This window comes from Nelumbo nucifera, chromosome 1 (genome assembly GCF_055504915.1).
Source record: "Nelumbo nucifera cultivar China Antique chromosome 1, China Antique-T2T, whole genome shotgun sequence".
In the NCBI taxonomy this organism is placed as follows: Eukaryota; Viridiplantae; Streptophyta; class Magnoliopsida; order Proteales; family Nelumbonaceae; genus Nelumbo; species Nelumbo nucifera.
Genome location: NC_142649.1, coordinates 14,030,404 through 14,052,192, shown reverse-complemented (window position 1 = coordinate 14,052,192; position 21,789 = coordinate 14,030,404). Strand labels below are relative to the sequence as shown.

At 38.8% G+C, this 21,789-nt stretch overlaps 1 protein-coding gene across 3 annotated transcripts; it reads left to right on the top strand.

The window, feature by feature from the left end:
- The first annotated feature begins 1,500 nt into the window (after positions 1–1,500).
- On the top strand, positions 1,501–20,707 carry LOC104588066 (putative folate-biopterin transporter 7). Of its 3 annotated transcripts, XM_088896650.1 has the most exons (3): positions 1,509–2,312; positions 10,015–11,089; positions 20,225–20,707. In XM_088896650.1, the coding sequence occupies exons 1-2, from the start codon at positions 2,063–2,065 to the stop codon at positions 11,064–11,066; spliced, it is 1,302 nt and encodes a 433-aa protein (XP_088752776.1). In that variant the 5' UTR covers positions 1,509–2,062; the 3' UTR covers positions 11,067–11,089; positions 20,225–20,707. The 3 variants fall into 3 exon arrangements, with proteins under 3 accessions (XP_088752777.1, XP_088752776.1, XP_010244173.1); XM_088896651.1 differs by lacking the exon at positions 20,225–20,707 and having other exon boundaries at positions 1,501–2,312; positions 10,026–11,408; XM_010245871.3 differs by lacking the exon at positions 20,225–20,707 and having other exon boundaries at positions 1,510–2,312; positions 10,015–11,408.
- The last annotated feature ends 1,082 nt before the right edge of the window (positions 20,708–21,789 follow it).

Genomic DNA, 21,789 nt, shown 5'->3' with positions numbered 1-21,789 from the left:
TATCCAAACCTGGCTTAAATCGAGCCAGGTCGGGCTCCATTGGGCTACCTGGCCCATGAACAGGTCTATTCATGAGGTGTGCTTACTTATATATATATGGAAGTTGAAGCTTTTGAAATAAGAAATTATCTATTCTTTGCTTTGGAAGTCGAAGCTTTTACAATATGGAGGTTGATTTGTAATCAAGGTTTTTTTTTTTTCAATTTTTTATGAATAAAACTTTGGCTTAGGCCTTTAAAAGAAATCTACTGGAGTGAAATACTAACATATATTAGACGAAATATAAATAAATATATACATATAAATATTGCAGATATATTTAGGAAATTTCATCTTGTTCAGCCCAAATCAAAATCATGAAAACTTCACTCATTTTAGGCCCATCTCATGACCAAGACGAGCTTATATGGCCCGGTATTAGGTTAAACACAAGTTCTTGGATCCGCCAAATTTAAGGCCCACAAATAAAATTGTCCAATTCCCTTCACAATTGTGATTAGCACACACCCTTATATTGAAAATCATTCTGACTTGGAAGGCTTGGATGTAAAAGCCCATGGGCCATGGACGTATACCCATTACAGGTGGCCCAATTTCAATTGCGCAGAAAACAGCATGGCAAGAAGAGAATGCTATTCTTCACTTGTTCTTCCTCTGGTATTGCCTCTTTCCTCTTCTTCATTCCATGAATTTCCTGAGTCTACCCAATTCATTAGATGTCTGGAAAAATAATATAAAAATGAAAATATGGTTTACCCACCTCACAATTTTTTATTTATTTTATAAAACCCCATCTATGAGGGACTGGATCTGCTCCTCACATTGATCTCACAGACACATCCCACCGTGCATTAGTAACATCTTCCGTTAATAATAACACATTTGAAATGTTCTCAATGCACGGTGGGCCTGTGAGTTGCAAAAAAAAAAAGCACATTCTTGATCAACCGGTTTAACTGCTGATGTGACAAATAAATGAGTTAAGAATACAGAGAATTATACAATAATTTTAATTACAATTCAACCGGAAAAGGGTCTGGCTCCAGTTGAATCTGGTTCAACCGGTCTACTCTGTCCAATTGAATCTGGTTCAACTGGTTAGAACCTAGAACCTTGCAGCCCCTCCTTGTAGGCCATCTACCATATTTCCTGACAAAAAATATTGAGAAATTATTAATCCACTGTGTTAGTGTGCTGTGACCGAGAGAGATGGTTCAACTACTCCAAGGCCTCAACCGGCAAAAATGGAATTGTTTTCAACACCATACCGGCCCACAAATTAATTTCATTACTAAGCCCATTACGACTTCAATTAAAAAAAGCCACCTTTAAACCTTTTTCTATGAGACTATGACCATGGTGAGATCATACTCTTTTGATTCTCTGACGCTTGTTAAAGCAGGTAAAGCCCACAGCTAAAAAAAAGTTTAATCAAAAGCTGAAGCAAAGAAAAAAAAGAATTATCATTAAAGCATACTGCATGCCCAACGGGCCACTTTCGGTTCAACGTTGTATTTCACTTTCCTGAGTCATGATTCCATACATTCCTTCTCCATTCAAACGGCAGAACAAAATTAAACTCTAAAAATTGGAATTGGATTGGATGGCTAGGATTAAGTTGGGCTGAGAATTGGGCCTGGGTTGGCCCACAACTTACACCGTATTATTCAAGCCATGCCGATGATTGCACTGAATCAATTCCTCCCCAGTAGTTATTTACCGAAAAAAATTCCTCCCCGTCTTTTTGCTTTTGTCTTTTTTCTTGGGGATACACCGGCTCCGATAGGCGAAGGGCCATTATCAATATGTCGTTCGAGTCGACTGGATTCAAACCGGCATTCCCCGGAAAATCAACGCCCCTAGAACCTTAACCGGTCACCTCAATTGGATCTAAATAATAGAAGGCCACGTGTACGAAAAACCGCCACCAAGCAATCTCGGCCCACTCTCTCTTCCTTGATATCATCCGCGTATCGGAAAAATTTCTCCTACTCTTCACTCCGCAGGAGAGAAGACACGACGCCTCTCTGAACACGGGCCTGATTTCTCCCATCGCCGGTAAATGGTGGCCTCCGCCGGGAATCCGCTTCGGTCGTTGTTGGGATTCGGAGTCTGGGTACAGGGGTTCCGATGCTTCCCGTGGATGGGCGTGAATTTCTTCCTCAAAGACGGGCTCAATGTCGACCCCTCCACGCTTCAGCTGTTGCAGAACTCTGCCAACCTTCCGATGGTCGGAAAGCCTCTTTACGGAATCGTCTCCGACGCCATTTACATTGGAGGCCAGCACAGGATCCCTTACATCGTCATTGGAGGTAAGCTCCCTCATAACCGCCTTGTATTGAACTCCGAAAACCGCTTTTGGTTCGTTTTCAGTATCTGTTGAACAAGCAAACGATCTGGTTGGGAAGAGGCAGGGGTAGATACCGGAATATTTCATTTTCTTGAACGTAAATGACGAAAATGTCCATCGTTTGTTACTGTAATCGAATGCGAAGGAGGAGGGTAGGTTGGCGGAACTGCCCCAGGCGTGATTGCCTGTGACGTCGGTGATCGTCTGGTTTGTCGGAGGGATGCTTGGCTTGCTCGGTAAGACCGCGAAACAAGGCTTGCTGAGAGCGAGCATTCGTTCGAGGACAAAAATAGTCGCTTTCAGAGCTGTTGGAATTACATGTGTTAAATACTTATTTGGTCGATTTATAATGGTGATTAGGTGCTGTTTGGTCAGGCTGAGGCCATCATCAGGTTTGCTATGTCACTATGTGGCTCTCCACTGTGATGGGAACAGTCTTTAATAGTAGACCCAGTTATACTGAAGCTTCCTCGTACTTACTGTGGGGCCGTCATTTCTTCCATACTAGTATACTACACTTGGCTTTTGATAGCTCATAGGGTACCTGTCACACTGTGATTGGTGAATGGGTAGGGCTGCAATTGCAAAGAGAGACTGGCAGATAGCGAGCCTGAAAAATTGGGCTTTGGACACAATTGCATGTGGGTCTGTTATTGGTCTGGGCTTGTTTATATTTTATTTTCCGTGGGCGTGGAGTGTTAGTCAAGTATTATAGTAGAATCCCACAACAGCAAACTGTAACCGAGATTGACCTCACAGTTTTGGAAAAAAATAAAATAAAATTCAAAAGAAGAGAACCCACAGATGAACACTTAAAATAATGGTGTCACTAAATTGACCAAGATAAAGATAAGATTAGGTCTCAAGTTTCAGCTAAAACCAGCTAGAGACCTTAACAAGTAAGCTAGGTGGAAAATATTGTTAACTGCTTAATATTGTCCTTTCAACAATTCCATATATCTATATAATATAATATTTATAATATCATATTATCTAGAATTTATATTGTATAATATAACATATTTATATATAAAATAAAATATATGATATAAAAGACTGTATAAAATAATATAAATATTATGTTCAAGAATAATATACTTTATACATATCTTAAAATGCTATAAAAACATTATTTATTGATACATTATATAATATATCTATACTACTACTACATGTACGAATGAGCCTGTTGAACTTTTCCTTTTGACTAAAGTATCTCTATTTTTGAATTTGATCCCTCTATAATTGTTAGTGCACAAAATAATTTGAACTACTACTTTTAACCCCATTTAATTCCCTCTAACTCCGATTTTTCTCGTTAAGTTGTATATTTAAGGTAATTTTTTCTTATCAATAAATTCTACTAACTAGCTCTATGTCCAATCATCATCACCCATGCCTTATCCCAACTATATCTACCAAAGAAAAATTACGAATTATATCAGGTATATCTATGTCAAATACTTTTAACAATAGAAAACCTATGTTTCTAAAGCTGACCCAAAAATGAAACCTTCTTCTGTCCAAGTCCAAATGGGGGGTAAGCAATTCATCTAGGTCAAATAAAGTTAACCGATGATGTCATAGTAAATACTAAATTTTTAAATAGAAATAAATACAAAAAATAAATTATTGTAGAAAAATTTAGGCACATCTATATTATTTTAGATTAATCATATATTAAGGAGAAATAAGTTGATACAAGAATTTATTTTATTGATGATGGAAATGACATGCAAAATTTAAAATCAAGACAAAAATGAAATTGCTTTCTTGTTTTGTGGTGGGTTAGCAGTTCAACTTTGATGTCACAATTAAATAATAAAAAAAATTACAAAACAATACAAATTTTTTGTTGAAAAATTTAGGCACACCTTTAATATTAGATATTCATCATATTAAAGAAAAATTCAAAAAATAAAAAAGATTGTAGAAAAATTTGGGCACATCTCTAATATTTTATATTAATCATATTTAAGAAAATGTGTGTTGGGCAATGAAGAAACAACAAGTCTAGAAACGAGTTTGGCAGTAATGTGTGTATGCTAAGATGGATGAGTGGAAAAACTAGAAAGGATAGTATAAAAAATGAAGTCATTAGAAGAAACCTAGGATTAGCTCCCTTGAGTGATAAAATGAGAGAAAGTAAACTAAGATGGGTTGATCATAGTCATAAAAGTCTATCAACACCCATAAAAAGAAGTCATTTGTTACAAGTTGTAGGGGCTAGAAGGTCTAGGAGTAAACCAAAGGGCCATGGGAAGAAGTAATAAGAAATTATTTAAGTGCCAATAATTCAACAATATATATGGCAATAGACAAAATGGAATGGTGAAACAAATCTCATGTAGCCTATAGTTAAGATAAGGTTGGGATATTTGGTTCCATAGGTGTTTCAGCTGGTTTGGCACCTAACAGTCCTGTTTCTTCCAATAAATCAAGAACTTACTTCCTTTGACACAAATTAATACCATGCTTAGACCTTACTACTTCTATCCCCAAGAAGTATTTTAATTTACCAAGGTCCTTTGTTTGAAAGTACTCATGTAGGAAGGTCTTTAGCCTATCAATCCCCAATCTATCACCGCTGGTAATGACAATATCATCTACATATACCACCAGTAAGATCTTCCCAGCATGCGAATCATGATTAAATACTGAGTGATCAACCTGACACTGTTTCATGCTAAACTTCTTTATCACTTCACTAAATCTACCAAACCATACATGGGGAAACTATTTAAATCTGTAAATGACCTTCTTTAGTTTGCAAACCTTACCATCCTCCCCTTGAGCAACAAACCTCGGTGGTTGCTCCATATAGACCTCTTCAAGGAGATCACCATGTAAAAAGGCATTCTTGATGTCAAGCTAAAATAGAGGCCAATCATACATAGTAGATAGAGATATCACAACACAGACTGAACCAATTTTAGCACAGGAGAGGTCTCCGTGTAGTCAATACCATATGTTTGGGAATACCCTTTAGCAACCATGCTAGTTTTCAACCGCTCTATACTACCATTTGGTAAATACTTAACAATGTATAACCACTTACAACTGGCAACCTGCTTACCAAGAGGGAGCGTGGTGAGTTCCCACATATGATTATGAGCTAAGGCAGAGAGTTCTTCCATTGCATGGTGCCACCCTAGAGAAGCAAGGCCGCAAGGGATTCCTGGACATTCATAGGAACAGAAATAGAAGACAATAGAGAAATACACTGGCGATGGCAAGTAGAAAGGTGAGTGACAGAAACATAATTAGAAATGGGATGAAGTGTGCAACTGCATTTACCTTTCCACAAGGCGATAGGAAAATCAACGTCAAAAACTAGGGTTGTGGCTGGTGTTGGAACAACTGTTGGATTTATCGACGGTGACAAATCTAGAGGAGGAGCTGGTACATGTTGTCAATGCGTATACACTTGACGGATGGGTGGTCGTTCAACAGGAAGTTGCATTAGAGGCAAAGACTTAGTCACAACTAGAACAAGTGGAATGGGGTCCTCAGCGGGAACTGGAAGAGGAGGAGGTGAGGAAGAAGAAGGAACATCACCTGACCCTGAGAAAAATGGAGTAGACTTAAAGAAAGTAATATCTGCATACACAAAGGAACGTCGAGAACTAGGGTTATAACAGTTATACCCTTTCTAGGTCCGGGAATAGCCAAGGAAGATACACTTAGTGGATTGTGCATCCAATTTGTCCTTTCTTGGTTCAAGATTATGAACAAAGCATACACATCCGAAAATCGTAGGAGTAAGGGGGAACGGAGACAAGGTAGAAAATAAAGTGGTGAAAGGGGAATGACCTTCAAGGATGGGCGTGGGCATCCGGTTAATCAGGAAGCAAGATATAAACACAACATCACTCCAAAAATGTTTAGGTACATTCTTATGGTGCATAAGGGATTGAGCAGTTTCCAAAAGGTGTCAGTTCTTTCTCTTAACTATCCCATTTTATTATGGGGTATAGGTACATGAAGTTTGATGCATAATGCAATGTTGTTCCAAATACTCCTGAAACAGTGTATAAAAGTATTCTCGACCCGGAACGAAGAATCTTAATGTATACACCAAATTGGTTGTGAATTTCAGCATAAAAGTTTTGGAAAATGAAAAACAATTCACTCATTTCTTTCATTAGGTAAAGCTACATCATTCTTGAATAATCATCAACAAAAATAACAAAGTATTTGTAACCATTGTATGGCACTATTTTATTTGGACCCCAAACATTTGAATGAACTAAAGAAAAATGACTTGACATACAACCCTAGGGCTAAAGGGAACACAATGGTGTTTCCCCAACTGACATGGCTCACAATCCAAAACAAAAAGATGACTCAATGACGGAACAAGATGCTTCAATAATTTAAGCGATGGATGACCAAGTCGATAGTACCACTGAAGAGGAGAAAAGGGATGTCTGAAGAGCTATTGATGAGCTACCACCACCATCAAGATAATACAGTCCACCAGTTTCATCCCCTCCACCAATTTTTATCCCCATCTTGAGATCTTGAAAGACACAAGAAGTGTAAAAAGTGATAGAACAATTAAGGGACTTGGTCAACTTACTAACAAACATAAGATTAAAAGAAAATTTGGGAACATACAAAACTGAGGATAGGGATAAAGGGTCTATGTCAACATTACCAACACCACAAATGGAAGATGTTGAACCATTAGTAAGGGTAACAAAGTGTGATGTGGGGCACTGAGAAAGGGAGGAAAACACACCTAGAGTTCTAGGTTCTAGCCATGTGATCGGAGACTCCAAAGTCAATAATCCAGGGGTTGGGTTTGGATGCCAAACAAGCCATACCTAAGTGTGTAAGAGTGGCTGTATTCTGTTGAGATGTGGCCTTAATAAATCTCTCATACTCATCACGTGGAACACTCATCATCTCTTTCCTAGAAACATCTGTAGATATAGAAGCCATCTGATTAGCTTGTTGATTCTCCTGTTTGGGACCACTATCACTGGCCACTACATGATTTTCCCAAGTTGAAGGTGGGCCATGCAAATCATAACAAAGTTGATGGTATGTCCTTCCATACCACAGTGTGTACACTTCCTTAGACCATTACTACGTCCTCTACCACAAACTCCCCCTGAATCTTGACCTTCAATACGTCCACCACCACGGTTATACATAGGTCCACCACCACCACTACAACCATACACCGGTCCACTACCACCACTATGGCCGGATTGAACTCCCTAAGCTCTACCTCTAACACCACGGCCTCCCCCTCTCGTCACTACAAAGGCAGACCTGCCAGAGACATTAGAATTCTCTGTAGGCCTAATAGAGATCCTTCGAAGACGGGCAAATACCTCTTCTAGGGACGGAAGGGATGACCCTCCTAGTATTTGTGCTCTCATTGGTTCATATTCAGATTTCTACCCTACTAAAAATCTGGTCACTTCTAGTTGTTTTCTCTGTTGTTGCTGAATTTTAACATCAGAGGTGAGGGGATGGTACACGTTCAACTCATTACAAAGGTTCCTCATGCTAGCATAGTACTCCTCAAGACTTTGATTACTTTGTTGCAGATTAAAGTACTCCTGATAAAGCTGATTCACTCTAGTAGTGTTGTCTTATCTCGAATATAGCTTCTTGGCATGGTCCCAAATATCCTTGGCTTTATCTAGGAACATGAAATTCACATTAATGTTGGGCTCTATACTATTCCATAACCAGGTCATAATTTGTGCATCTTCTTGTTCCCAATCACTATACTTATGAGACTCAGTGGAGGGTTTTTCTTCCCTTACATGCTTCACTTTCTTCTTAGCTCTAAGAAAGACCTCTACAGATTTCGTCCAAGGCACATAATTCTCCCCATTCAACTTGATAGAAGTCATCTGAACATTCAAGTAGTCGGTGGGAACCATCACACTAGATTTTTTGTCACTGTTGTCTCCCATATCTGATTCTTTTTTATTTTTTACATTCACTTCTCACCACACTGCACACTAGTAAAGATAACCACCTACAATCACAATTTCAGCAACACCTGTCACTGATTTCTTCACTCTCCACACCACAAAGCTAGTAAAAACCACCTATAGTCACAATTTCAGCAACACCTGTCACTGATTTCTTCACTTTCCACACCACAAAGCTACCACACAACTACCTGAATACACACCATAACACTAGCAACTCACCAACCACTTGATCCCCACTGAAATGCCCACATAACCCACCTATTTAATCACCACAAACCAACCTGCACTCAACTGTCCACAGCACCACCTAAAACAGCCCTCTTCTCACCATCGATTAGGGGGGGTTTCCTACAAACCACTGCAAACACCCATCAACCTACTGACCAAAGGCATGAAAACCTCCAAGAGTAAAGGGCGATCATTCCTTTTCAGCCTCTTTCCCTATCTCCAACAGATAATGAAGAAAAATTGAAAAACCCTAGGCTGAATGATGATAAAAAGAGAATTCTAGGCAGATCTGATTTTGTCACAGTTGCTTTGATACCATGATAAAGTTCTGATCTGCACTAGGATTCTGTTAGTATCAGTATTAGAGAGATATCAGAAGGGATACTAGAGAGAAAAGGAGAAGAAGAAGAGAAGAGAAAAGAGAAGAAAAGGAAAAATCTGGTTTGAACTAGAGAGCTTGATCACTCTCTCTAGTCAGCCAGTTTATATTTATATGTTTCTATTCAAAAATCAAAAGACTATTATGTCCCTACTTAAGTATGGGACACGTCACTTAACATAGGACCCGCTTGGCAAGTCTTTTTGGGAAGATCTTCTGGTAGCTCTGACAGTCAAAAGACACATTGAGCTTTTGCATGAAGATCTGAGCAGCCCAAAGCTAGTTTGGCAGATGCATGTCTTTCCGGGCAAGAATAAAACGTGAAAAGCTTCATTTGAAGCTTCCTGAAATCAGCCCAAAATGGGCTTCTTGCTTCTTTTCGGCACTCTGCCTTTTGGTGGCTAGATCTTCTATGAACCAAATGGAAATAGACCGAAAATCAGTCTGCCCAGCTTGTAAACAGCCGAAAGACCGTGTGAAATGACGCACCAAACGGGCCCATGAACATTACACATCAGTTTTAAACATAAATAGAAAGACTAAAAATTATCCCTATCCCTATACAGTTGACACTAACATCAAAGAAAGTTAAGCATCATAAACAAGATTTTCTTTTATAAATGATGTTTAATGAAATGCAAAATTTAAAATCGATCTAAAAATGTAGTTGTTTTCCTGTTTGGTGGTGGGTCAACAGTTCAACCTTGATGTCATAATTAAATGATAAAAATTCCAAAAAAAAGATTAAAACACAAAAAATTATAAAAAGATACGAAACTTTTTGTAGAAACATTTGGGCATGTCTCTAATATATTCATCAAATTAAACAAAAATAAAATTGAGAAATAATAATTATTTTTATACGTAGACACATTATTACTATCATCATCTAAAATTGCCATTCATATTTTCCGGTGCATGTGTGTGTGTTGAAATGTCTGTGTTGCAGTTTTACCCTTTCCTAAAATATCTACTGAAAATCTTTTACAGTCTGGAATTTGGAGTGGCATACTACTATTATCTTTTACAGAATTGGCAACAAATCTCCGATTATGAATTTCTTCATGGCTACTTCATTAACTTTGCTAGTGCAGCTCTTGTGCAGGCAGTGTCTTGGTTAGCCATTGCTCTCTTACCCTCGTCAAGCATCTCAGTCTTCACAGTTACTCTCCTCCTCCTTCTCAGCAATCTTGGTGCAGCAATTGTTGAGGTTGCCAATGATGCCCTTGTTGCCGAGGCAGGAAAGCAACCGAAATCTACCAATAAGTCACGATCATCTTCATCTGGTGAGCTTCAGTCATTTGTTTGGACGGCAGCCTCTGTAGGTGGAATCCTTGGTAACCTCATAGGTGGCTTATCTATCGACCGGTTCTCTCCTCAAACTATGTTTCTTGGATTTGGTATTATCCTGATTATCCAGCTCCTCAGAACACTTGCAATCCGAGAAAGCTCACTGAACCTCCCCAAGAATTCATCCAATAATGGCATCCGTAAACAGCTCTCGGTCCTATTAGTTGCATTGCGTAAGCCAGAGATTGCATATGCAATTGCATGGTTTGCAGCATCTCATGCTGTTATCCCAGTCTTAACAGGCACAATGTTCTTCTACCAAATAGAGCATTTGAAGCTTGACTCATCAGTGCTGGGATTGTCGAAGGTGTTTGGACAAGTGGCAATGCTTCTATGGAGCATAATCTATAATCGACAATTGAAATCAGTCCGACCAAGAAAACTAATTTCAGCTGTTCAGGTCACCCTGGCTGTTTTCATGTTATCTGATGTGTTATTTGTGAAGGGATTTTACCGTGAGATGGGTGTGCCAGATTCATTATATGTAGTGATCTTCTCAGGATTGCTGGAAGTCCTTTTCATATTCAAGGTACTTCCATTCAGTGTCTTGATGGCACAACTCTGCCCACCAGGCTGTGAGGGGTCTCTGATGGCCTTTGTCATGTCTGCTATTGCACTTGCCTTCATTATTAGCGGGTATCTTGGTGTTGCACTTGTAACATATGTCGGCATCTCTGATCAGGACTTCTCAGCACTGCCAAAGGGCATTCTGATACAAACTGCATTTACATTGCTGCCACTATTTTGGAATTCATGGATCCCAGATGATGTCAAAGTTCAGAAGAAGAAAAACTAGCCTTGGGGACCATAAGAGCCAAGGTGCGTAAAGCAGTGTAAGGGCTTTTATCTTTTTTTTTTTTAATTTTTAAGTTTGTTATTTCAATACAAAAATCCATTTTTTTCACATTTATAAATAAATATAAGACATATTTCCTACAATACCCTCTAGAGAATACTCCTTGAGGACCAATGATCAGAGTAACTATTTCTGGTTCAATTGTGTACCTCCTAAGGCTGAGGGTGTAATCCTTTCCCACACTCTTTTCCTATTCTATTTATTTTGTAATTTCAGTTGGGCATTTTCACCAACTCCAGGATTAGGAGTCTGAATATTCTATAGAGAGGACTGGTAAATGAATACATGGGCTATTTTCTCATTACACATGACCAGCACGGATGTTGTAGTGATTAATCAAGCAATATAGTGGGAGTTATGTGCCATGTGGCTATGCATTCAGCGGTAGTTCTGTAGGTTTCCAAATTCCTAGTTCCTCTATTGGCAAAAGGAGCTTCTCATTGGCTACTATTTAGGGGCGTACTTTTTTCGGATTTTGAGAGGGGGGAAAGTTGGTCAATTTGGTTCCCATTGACTAAGAATCCCATGTTCTTTTTTCAGATTTATGTGGGGGCCAGTAAAAGTTTATTTTCTTGGGTATGATATCCATCTCCTAAGTGGGTAAATAACTTTTCCACTTAGGGAGAAAGTTGCCAACACTTGAATGGGACAAAAATGCCCTTTTTAATAATGAATTTTTATGGCTAAAATGGTCATTGCTTTATTTACATAAGAAATAAAAGAACATGGATAAATGTACTTACCTAGATAAGTGTTTCCCAGGAAAAGCTTACCCAGGTAACTGCAATTACCCGGATAAGTAATTTACCGAAAAGCGAACAAGACCTTAACCATAGAGCTTGCCCAGGACCCAGTAGTTGTTAGGTCGACAGACCTCACCTAAGAGATCAGATTCTGTCCTCACAAGACCGTGCTCACAAGGTACTCACAGACACTTGCAACCATGTATTGGGAATATCTCCATGCTTGAATGTTCTTATTCATGGGGAGATTCCAATGCACAGCTTCAAGTGGCTGTGAATATGGTGTGAACACAGTCTTGTGAGGACTGAACCCGAGTCCCTCACCTGCACCCTGCTCTGTCCCCACCCCTTAATCGGTTCATCCCCCTGTGAGCTTTACACAAGTAAAGAGAATATTTGGTTTCACATAAACAGTAATACAAAACATAGGAGTATATGGGGTCTTGAAAATTTTGATTTTTTTTTTTCCACAGGGAATTATCCACTCTTTCCGCTTCAATTTTAACTGTATGCACAGTTACACAATATGATCAGGCTATACCGCTTTAGCGTTTTTTTACTTTGTCTTGATATTTGTTAATCAAAAGGCCCAAATCAGAAGAAGAACAATGCTTGTTTTTGCAAAGTGAGCAACTGCTAGAGAGGCGATAATTATAGGAAAGGAATAATGATGGAGTAGCATCTGCTTTGAAGGTGATATTAAGCATTTAGGCTCATGATAGTATGTCTCCCCAGGAATCTTGCAGCCTCCACAGCAGATTAAATGGGAAATAATTTATACTTGGAGAATAGCAGATGCAGCAGATTCAACGTTCCAATAGAGACTAGATAATTGAAGAGGGATATCCAAAGTAATGCCCACAACCAGGTCAATAGATTGCAGTGCCTTCTGGAGGATTTCTGAGGCACCCACTAGGTCCCAGTTTCTGCGCCGCTTCATCTTCCTTCGTTCATAAAAATAAACTAACTAAAAAAAAGGTGATATCTACGTGTACAACTTGGACGGGTTGGGTCGGGTTGAAGTCAAACCAGATCCAACCCTAACAGTGGAAAACTCGGGCTTGGACCTGGCCCAATCCGAACCTATGCCCACTCCGAGTTTAACCCAACACAACTTGGGTTGGGCTTGGGATGGGCCAGGTCAAGTTCGTCAGGCTTGGGTGGATTGGGTGGGTTTGAAAATTTATATATGTATGTATTCATAATTATAATTAGAAAAAGAGATATTTTTATATAATATAGATATGTATATACCTTTTTTGGTGGGCCTGGGTTGGGTTGGGCTTGTATTACCTGAGACCTCAACTCAATCCTAAACCAAATTTAGGTTGAGCCCAAGTTTTTTGGCCCAGGCTATCGAGGCTGGCATGCCCAACATGCTGCCCAAAAACTCAGGCCCAATTCATGCAAAAACTTGGGTCAGGTCAGGTCGGAGTTTGGGTTGGACCCGGTCAAATTGTACCTCTAGTTATATCCTATTCACTTAGGGGACCTGATGGATTAGAAACAAAGTGGGCTAAGCAACCTATCAAGAGTGAACATGTTAGTGTTCCCTACGCATAAAGTGTGAGTCCCATATGGGCCCATGCATACAAAACGGCATTGATAGGAGATGTCGTTAGACTTCATTCGTAAAATCCTGTTCTTTGCCACCTGACATCAAACCTTGTCCATTCTCATTCTCTACCTCTCCAATTGTTGGCGAACAATTATCACCGGCGATTGTTAACATTGACAATTGGAGGAAAAAGCTCAGGTATTTGTTTTTTATTTTTTTTTTTCATATTTTCTTCCCCAAACATTGCATGATTTGCATCAGGTATTGCGTTTCCTTCCTTTTGTTGTCCCCAAAACCTAAACCTTAATTTCATCTTCTCTGTTTGGCGAATGGCAAATGGCGATTAGTGTGAGAACTAATGAATTTACTTTACCTTTGGAAGGAAGATGTACGTACCTGATTGTCGCCGGTGGCCGGTATCCGATGAAACAATTGTCGATTATGTTGAGACTATGAGTAGGATTGCATCCAAATTGGTTAGGGTTAGTGATGAGGGCGGATTTGGCCCTCCAATGACATTATGACACATGGCACCTCATGACAACTAGGTGCAGCCCGACACTTCCCAGGCAGCTTGCCACCAAGCAGCCCGACACTTCACAGGCAGCTCGCCACTAGGCAGCTTGCTACCAAGCAGCCCGGCACTTCACAGGCAGCTCACCATTAGGCAACTCGCCACCAAGCAGCCCGACACTTCACAGGAAACTCGCCATTAGGCAGCTCGCCACCAAGCAGCCCGACACTTCATAGGCAGCTTGCCACCAAGCAGCTCGGCACTTCACAAGCAGCTCACCTCCTAGTCAGACCGACCACCACATGGTAATTTCAAGGATCTCACCATCGTACCCCGCATCTTACGAGATCATGTCTTGTAACGGCTAGTATTATCTCACCCACTCCCCGAATCGGGTGGAAATGGGCAACCTTACTGGTTGGTGGCGTTATCCCCAACTAACATGGAAACATATCCTATCACAGCGGGGATCCAGGAACTACTCCACCAAACCCGCAAGGACTCTAGTATATAAAGACCTCACCCCCAGGGGCGAAGGTATGCGTAATCTCTACTCTCTAGCTCTCTCACAATCTATTATCATCTTCAAGCTCGCTACTAAGTGCTAACTTAACCATCGGAGTGACCTCACTGAGTAAGCCACCCTGGGTTCTCTGATTCATCTCTTGCAGGTTCATCTAGTCCGTCATTGCTGGTAGCTAGATCATCTTCTGCAGGGAGCAGCCGAATTGTGCTACATCATTTGGCGCCGACTGTGGGAAACTGCTACTAAAAGCCCTTGTATCCAATCAAAAATCTCAAGCTCAAAATCAAATCCATGGCTTCCTCTAGCAACGCCGGATAAAACAACGAAGTGAATGTCTCCGAGGGGCAACTTCAGTTCCCGTTTGTCCGCATAGGTCAGTTCACCATACCGCTTACTGCAGCTGGGATCCCAGCGCTGACGATGCGCCGACCTGGCGTGGCCTAGCGCGGGCGTCGACCTGGCAGCCTGGCCCAAGCGCGAACTGAAGAACTGGCAAAGACTTCGGTACCACATAAGACCCAATCGCCTCTTCGACATGGGCAAAATCAACGAGAGTGGACTATAAGTCGCTCCCAAAGCCTAAGGGCTAAAGTGCCGAACTGGCAAAGACTTCGGCACCTCATAAGACCCAGTCGCCTCTTCGGCATGGGCAAAATCCAGGAGTAGACCGCAAGTCGCTCCCAGAGCCTAAGGAATTGAATCAACACTTACGAGCTCATCGAATTTCGGGCCAAAAGGAGAAATCTACTCCCTTCGTCGAGTTACTTTTAGCTCGGGAGTGGGGGGGCAAATGATGAGGGCGGATTTGGCCCTCCAATGACATTATGACACATGGAACCTCATGACAACTAGGTGCAGCCCGGCACTTCCTATGCAGCTCGCCACCAAGCAGCCCGACACTTCACAGGCAGCTCGCCTCCTAGTCAGACCGACCACCGCATGGTAATTTCAAGGATCTCACCATCGTACCTCGCGTCTTACGGGATCATGCCTTGTAACAGTTAGTATACCCCCTCCCCAAATCGGGTGGAAATGAGCAACCTTACCGGTTGGTGGCATTATCCCCAACTAACACGGAAACAGATCCTATCATAGCGGGGATTCAAGAACTACTCCACCAAACCCACGAGGACTCCAGTATATAAAGACCTCACCCCCCAGGGGCGAAGGTATGCGTAATTTATGCTCTCTAGCTCTCTCACAATCTATTATCATCTTCAAGCTCGCTACTAAGTGCTAACTTAACTGTCGGAGTGACCTCGCCGGGTAAGCCACTCCAGGTTCTCTGATTCATCTCTTGTAGGTTCATCTAGCCTGTCATTGCTGTTAGCCAGATCATCTTCTGCAGGGAGCAGCTGGATTGCGCTACATCAGTTAGGTTTTTCAATACCTGATGCAATGTTTGGGGAATGAGAGTGAACAGAGTTTGGTGCGAGGTGGCAAAGAATAGGTTTCCGAATGGAGTCTAACGGTATCTCCTATCAACACCGTTTCCTTCGCCTCTCACACTTTAAGTGGGTATACGAAGTAAAAGACTTATTGTGCGCTCTCCTTTTGCACCAACAATGCACATATGCATCGTAAGCTGGACTCTTATAGGATAGAATTCGGCTCCAGTCAGGGAAAAACCTGTTTGAGCGGCCTTTACAGCCTTACATTGAGAATATCTCCTTGCTTATGTGCTTTATTTCATGGAGAGATATTCCCATTATAAAGTTGCAAAAGGCGGATGGAACGGTGTTGGCACAGGCTTGTCCTGACGAAAGCCGATCTCTATGGGTTGTCTAACCACTTTGTTTTTAGTCCATCTGGACTACTTACATAGAAATAACCTTCACCTCAGGTATTTTTGCACTTTACTTTACACACACAAAAAAAATAAAAAATAAAAAATAACAGTCCAATCTTTTGGTCTATTTACATTAGTTTTCCCTAGCTTCACAGATTTGTGCTTATCCCTTAAAACCACATTCAATGTTTTATGCACTCCGTGCAACGGAGAAAAAGGATCTTGTTGAGAAATTTCTATATTGTATACAACCAAAATAATAAGTGGCGTTATTGTACTTTTAGGTGAAGCAAAATAGCATATTTTTGTCTTCTGGAGTCTGATCTGAACGCTACAACAATTGCATCACAGGTATACTTGTTCATGGCCAAGGCTGGGCCGGGCTTTTACTTTTTATAAATAGGATTTTGTTAGGCCCGAGCTCGAGCTTGGCATGACCAGTGGGCTTACAACTTGAGCCTAAGCCTGGCTCTAATAAAAAGCTCAAAGCCTGGGTCCAAACCTGAAGCTCAACCTAATAGAAAGATGGTTGCCGGTGCTGAGTTCGTGTGACTGTTCGCCGGTGCTAAGTTCACGTTGAGGTGTTAGCCTAAGCTCACCAGAGAAGATAACGAGAAAAAGAAGGTGTGCAGATGCTAGCCTACGTTCGTTGGAGATCGTCGAAGAAGAAAACGATTGAGAGGGAACAAGGAACTGAGAATGAGAAGTGAGAACTGCTGGTTTGTTTGTTAGAGAAGAAAACACTTGAGAAGACATGCTGGACTGCTAATCCGTTGCTAGGGTTTTGGGAGAATGAGAATTGGAAAACAATGACCGCTGACTGTTGAGAATGAGAATTGATAATTGGAAAACAATGAACAAAGAGGAAAGGGGAAAGTCAAGCTCGAGTAGGGTTTTGAGAGTTTAAAACGATGACTATTCATCACTGCCGTCGGTGCCTGTGTTTGTCGCCTCGCCGGTGCCTGAGTTCACATCTGAGATTCTGAGATAGAAGGAGAAGTGAGAAGATGAACAAGAGAGAGAGAGGACTCACTGCCAGTCCGTCGAAGTTCACTGGTTGCGCCGGTGAGTGTTCGCCGGTTCTGTCTGCCTGAGAGTGTGAGGTTGTGACTGTGGAAACTGAGAAGAGAGAACTGATGTTCGGCTAAGACTAAGAGAAAGAGATGACTGAGAAGAGAGGGGTTAGGATATTTAGGGTTAGAGTTTTTGGTTTAACTTAAAGGTCAGGCCGGGCCGGGCTATTTTGGCAAATCCCAAATCCGGCCCAAAATAAATTCGAACCAGGCTTTTAGGCCCGCAGGCTCAAATCTGTATTCAAGCCCATCAGACTACCCGGCCCATGAACAGATCTAATCACAGTTGCTGTAAATATCTCAATAATAAATAAAATGTGTTAAACACAATTATAAAATGAGGCTATAACGTGATAGATTAGACATGAGCTCTTCATTTCTTTCCTTTTTCATGGGTATTTGAAGTGTCCTTGCACCACGATAATGGTTTCTATTTTCAACTAAGAAAACGAGGCTATAACGTGATAGAGCTTTTCCCTCGTAAGAAAACTTTAAATTCAAAATTGAAACTTCAACTACTATCACTCAGCGTTTTCAGTACACCATTGATTCGGACAATCGAATTGTGTGAACCATCAGTCAATTGACCCTAATTCCGGGTTCAGTTTTCCTAAAACCCAGAATTTGAATTAACTTGAATACTTGATCATGACATGTTCAACTAAGTCGAACTGGTTGTTCAATGGAATTATCTTTATATTGATTTTAAGTGATTTTCAAGATATAAATATGTATTTTTTTATTCATATAATACTTGTTTATACATACATACATTTATTACATATTTGTTAAACATTTATTAAATATTGATTACATAATTAATATATTTTCAATTAAATATTTATGAAATATTACTACATATTTATTAAATAATTAAATATTAGTTAATTAATTAATTAATAATTAGTATTTAATTTCATATAGTTAAATGCAAGTAATTTATTAAAGTTAGTAATTAAACATACTTTATTAAATAATTAATTCAAAAATAATTATTTTATTATGAAATAAATAATTATTTCATTACTTATTTAGTAATTAAGTAATTTAATGACTAAGGAAATTAATTAACTAGAAATAATTAAAAATTTTAATTCAATAAAAATCAATTGAAAAATAAAGTTAGTTAACTAAATATTAAATAACTATTTGTTAAATATTATTGAACTATTAATTGGTATTTATTATTCAAAATAGTTCGTTTGAACCCGATAATTGGTCGATTAGCTAGTCAAATATCAGTTTAATTCTAAAGTTGTAAGGACTAGAGCTTCTCCTGACCATACGATCAATACTGTGGAAAGATGGAATAAATCAATAGGGGTGTAAATGGATCAAATTCAAATCGGATAAGACAATATACGAATTCAAATCCGATTAGAAATTTTGATATCCAAATTTGATTTGATATCCGATGGATATTGAAAATCAATATCCGAATTCGAATCTGATTAAATATTCGAATATTCGATTTGTTTCGAATTCGATTAATTAGTTATTTTAGATAATTAATAAATATATAAAATAAATATTTTATTGATATTAATTCTATAAATACATAAATTATTTATATAACTTAATTATTATATATAAATTATATAAAATAATTTATATAAGAATTAAATAATCAGTCAAATTCGGATATTATCAAATCGAATAAGGTCATATCAAAATTCGAATCCGATTAACTATTCAATATGAATAGGATATCCAAATTCGACCGATTAGATATTCGAATGATCCAAATTCAATTCAATTATTTCGATTATCGAATTCGAAATCAAATTTTTGAATACCGTTGACACCCCTATAAATCAAGGCCTTTTTAGAGTTTTGCCCCTTAGATTTTATTGGTTATTCAAATGTTATCCGAACTGTCCAAACGCGTTAGAAATTCTGATGGGGACTGAATTCAAATTATCCCTAAACAGAATGATGGATTTTATAATTTTTCTTTGGTTTACTATGTATTTGGTATAGCTTCTATTTATTAAATAAACATTTGTACTTGATTTATTTTTAAAACCAAGAAAAAATGGTTGATAAATGTTTTTCCAGGATTTGTTGATAAGTAGATGCCATTAGGTGCTAGATCAACGAAAAAGTAAATAAACACTTAACCATTGAGGAAAGCATTAAAATGAAGCTTCTCCCAACAATTGATGTACATGTAAATCAAGACCAAAATTTATCAATAATTATACGTACAAATCGGCATGATGAGACAAATGCTGATATCCTAATAACGTAGGGACTAAACAATGGCAATCAACATAATTTTCTGAGACAACTATGGGTTGAAAAGTTGTATATTACATAATTTTAACAAACAAACAAAAGGGTAAGAAAATAACTTTATATATCAAATTTAAAGCTAAAAAATGAGAAATTATCTAAAACTCACCTTAGCTTTTCATCATTTCTCTTAAATTCATCAAACTTTTCAAAACGTCAATATGTATAACGGTGTCACCATCACTTAGAGCAGCATTAGTGTACATTGACAAAAGTTGTCTATGTCATCATAAATATATTTTTTTATAACAAAACTGCCCCTGAATGGAAAGTCATCTATGTTAAACATATTTTTATGACTAAAATGCCTTTAAGTGCCCAACTGCATTACATATATAAGGTTAAAATACAAAAACCTGTCCTAAAGTTTCTGACAATCATAAAAATTTTCCATATAATTTCACATTAGCAAAAAATTCCCCTGAATTTTTTAAAAATTTAACAAAAACCTCCCTTCTTATTTGGTCCCTCGTTTCGTTTTGGTGAGCTTCCCTGCAAAGAAAAGCTGATTTTTACACCTGAGGTTTCTATTATCTAACTATTTTCCATTATGCTTGTTGGGTTGTTGGTTTACGGAGTATTTCTTTGTTATTAATGCAGGTGGGATGTGTCGATGCCACAAATAATTGGATGGCCATGTTCAGCTTAGGTGAGTTCAGTCAATGAGTTTAAGTGTGTCTGTACGAATGACCGGCGTTAATAATGGTCCCCTGCGTTCAATTATTTTTGGTTTCTCCTACATTTGAAAATGGCAAAGAGATTATGGCCATCCAATTTGTGGGCCATAGGTAGTGATCTTTTCTAGACACAAGAAGATTGACCAGAGAGTTGGCGCATTGCTTGTAGTCCTCCTGGTCCTACCCATGATTGGGCAGAGCTGTTTATGGCGCTCCAGCCAAAGATAATTGCATGTGTGAACTCAGTTGCCGCGTTCGCCATGGCCGTGTGGTTTCTGATTGGCCTAGTAGTAATGGTTGTCTTCCACTGTAAGGATTGTCCATTTCGTATGTGTTAATAAAATAAATGTTTGTATTTTATTTATTAATAAAATAAAAAAAATGCAATAATTACAATCTTTATGACATATGGACACCACTAGATGTCACTTCAGCATAACAGTGAATAGACGTCTGACCATTTGTAGAGGCTTCAAAAAATAATTTCTACAAAAGGCTGGCATGCACATGAACCAAAGTTTATGTGGAAGTTTTAACGTATGCATAAGAGCAAGAGAATGCTGAGATGGTGCTTATGTAGTATCATCAATAAAGCGCAAGTGGTACCAAACATCACCTTCGTCTTTGCCGCGGTTCTCAATACTATTTAAGTAAAGAGAGCTAAGTCTAGGGGAGTTTTTTGTCGAATTATTTAAAAATCTAGGGGATGTTTTTGTTAAAATGAAACTATAATGGGGTTTTTATGATTGCCAGAAACTTCAGGAAAGGTTTTTGTATTTTACCCTATATATAAAGTTTTTACTCGTTGAAAGATGTTTTTCTCTCGTTGTGCTGCTTGAAAGTATTATGAGAAAGCTGAAAAATGGGTTTTGGATCAAACAATACCCGGGGTATTTCTAGAATATTGCAAAATGGGTCAAATATAACAAAGAATAAAATGATAATCTATTAACACCCGTTAATCTATTTAACATCAAGTGGGGTTCCCTGAATGTTTTGAAAAGTTACAGTGAAATTAAGAAAAATGCTGAAAAATCATAATAAACTTTAAACAATTTCCCCTAAAAAATTAGAGGCGAGGTTGTCAAAGAATTGAAAGGAGGTTAACTAGTCAACCAATCCAACGTTCTGAATAGACAATGCTTTTTTGCTTTTAAGAGGTCAATGAATTTTTTAGAGCAAACGAACACACCTTAGTCATGTAGACCCTTTGCATTGGCCAAACCTTATCTTTCTTGCTGGACCTTGAGACCTATATTTCTACCATTTACCAAACACTTAACAGGTTAATATTTTTCTTGAAATTAAACAAAAAGCCTACAAACAAGGGTCTAGTCCTCTTCCACTTTCGTTGTATACTAGGGAGAACCTTTATTTGTCCATTAATGAGAGAATTTGCCTCCTTGTCTATGATACCAGCTTCTGACTTTTGGGTCATCCTTGGTCAGATTATCATCTTAATTATGCATTAATTAATTTTTGGACTCT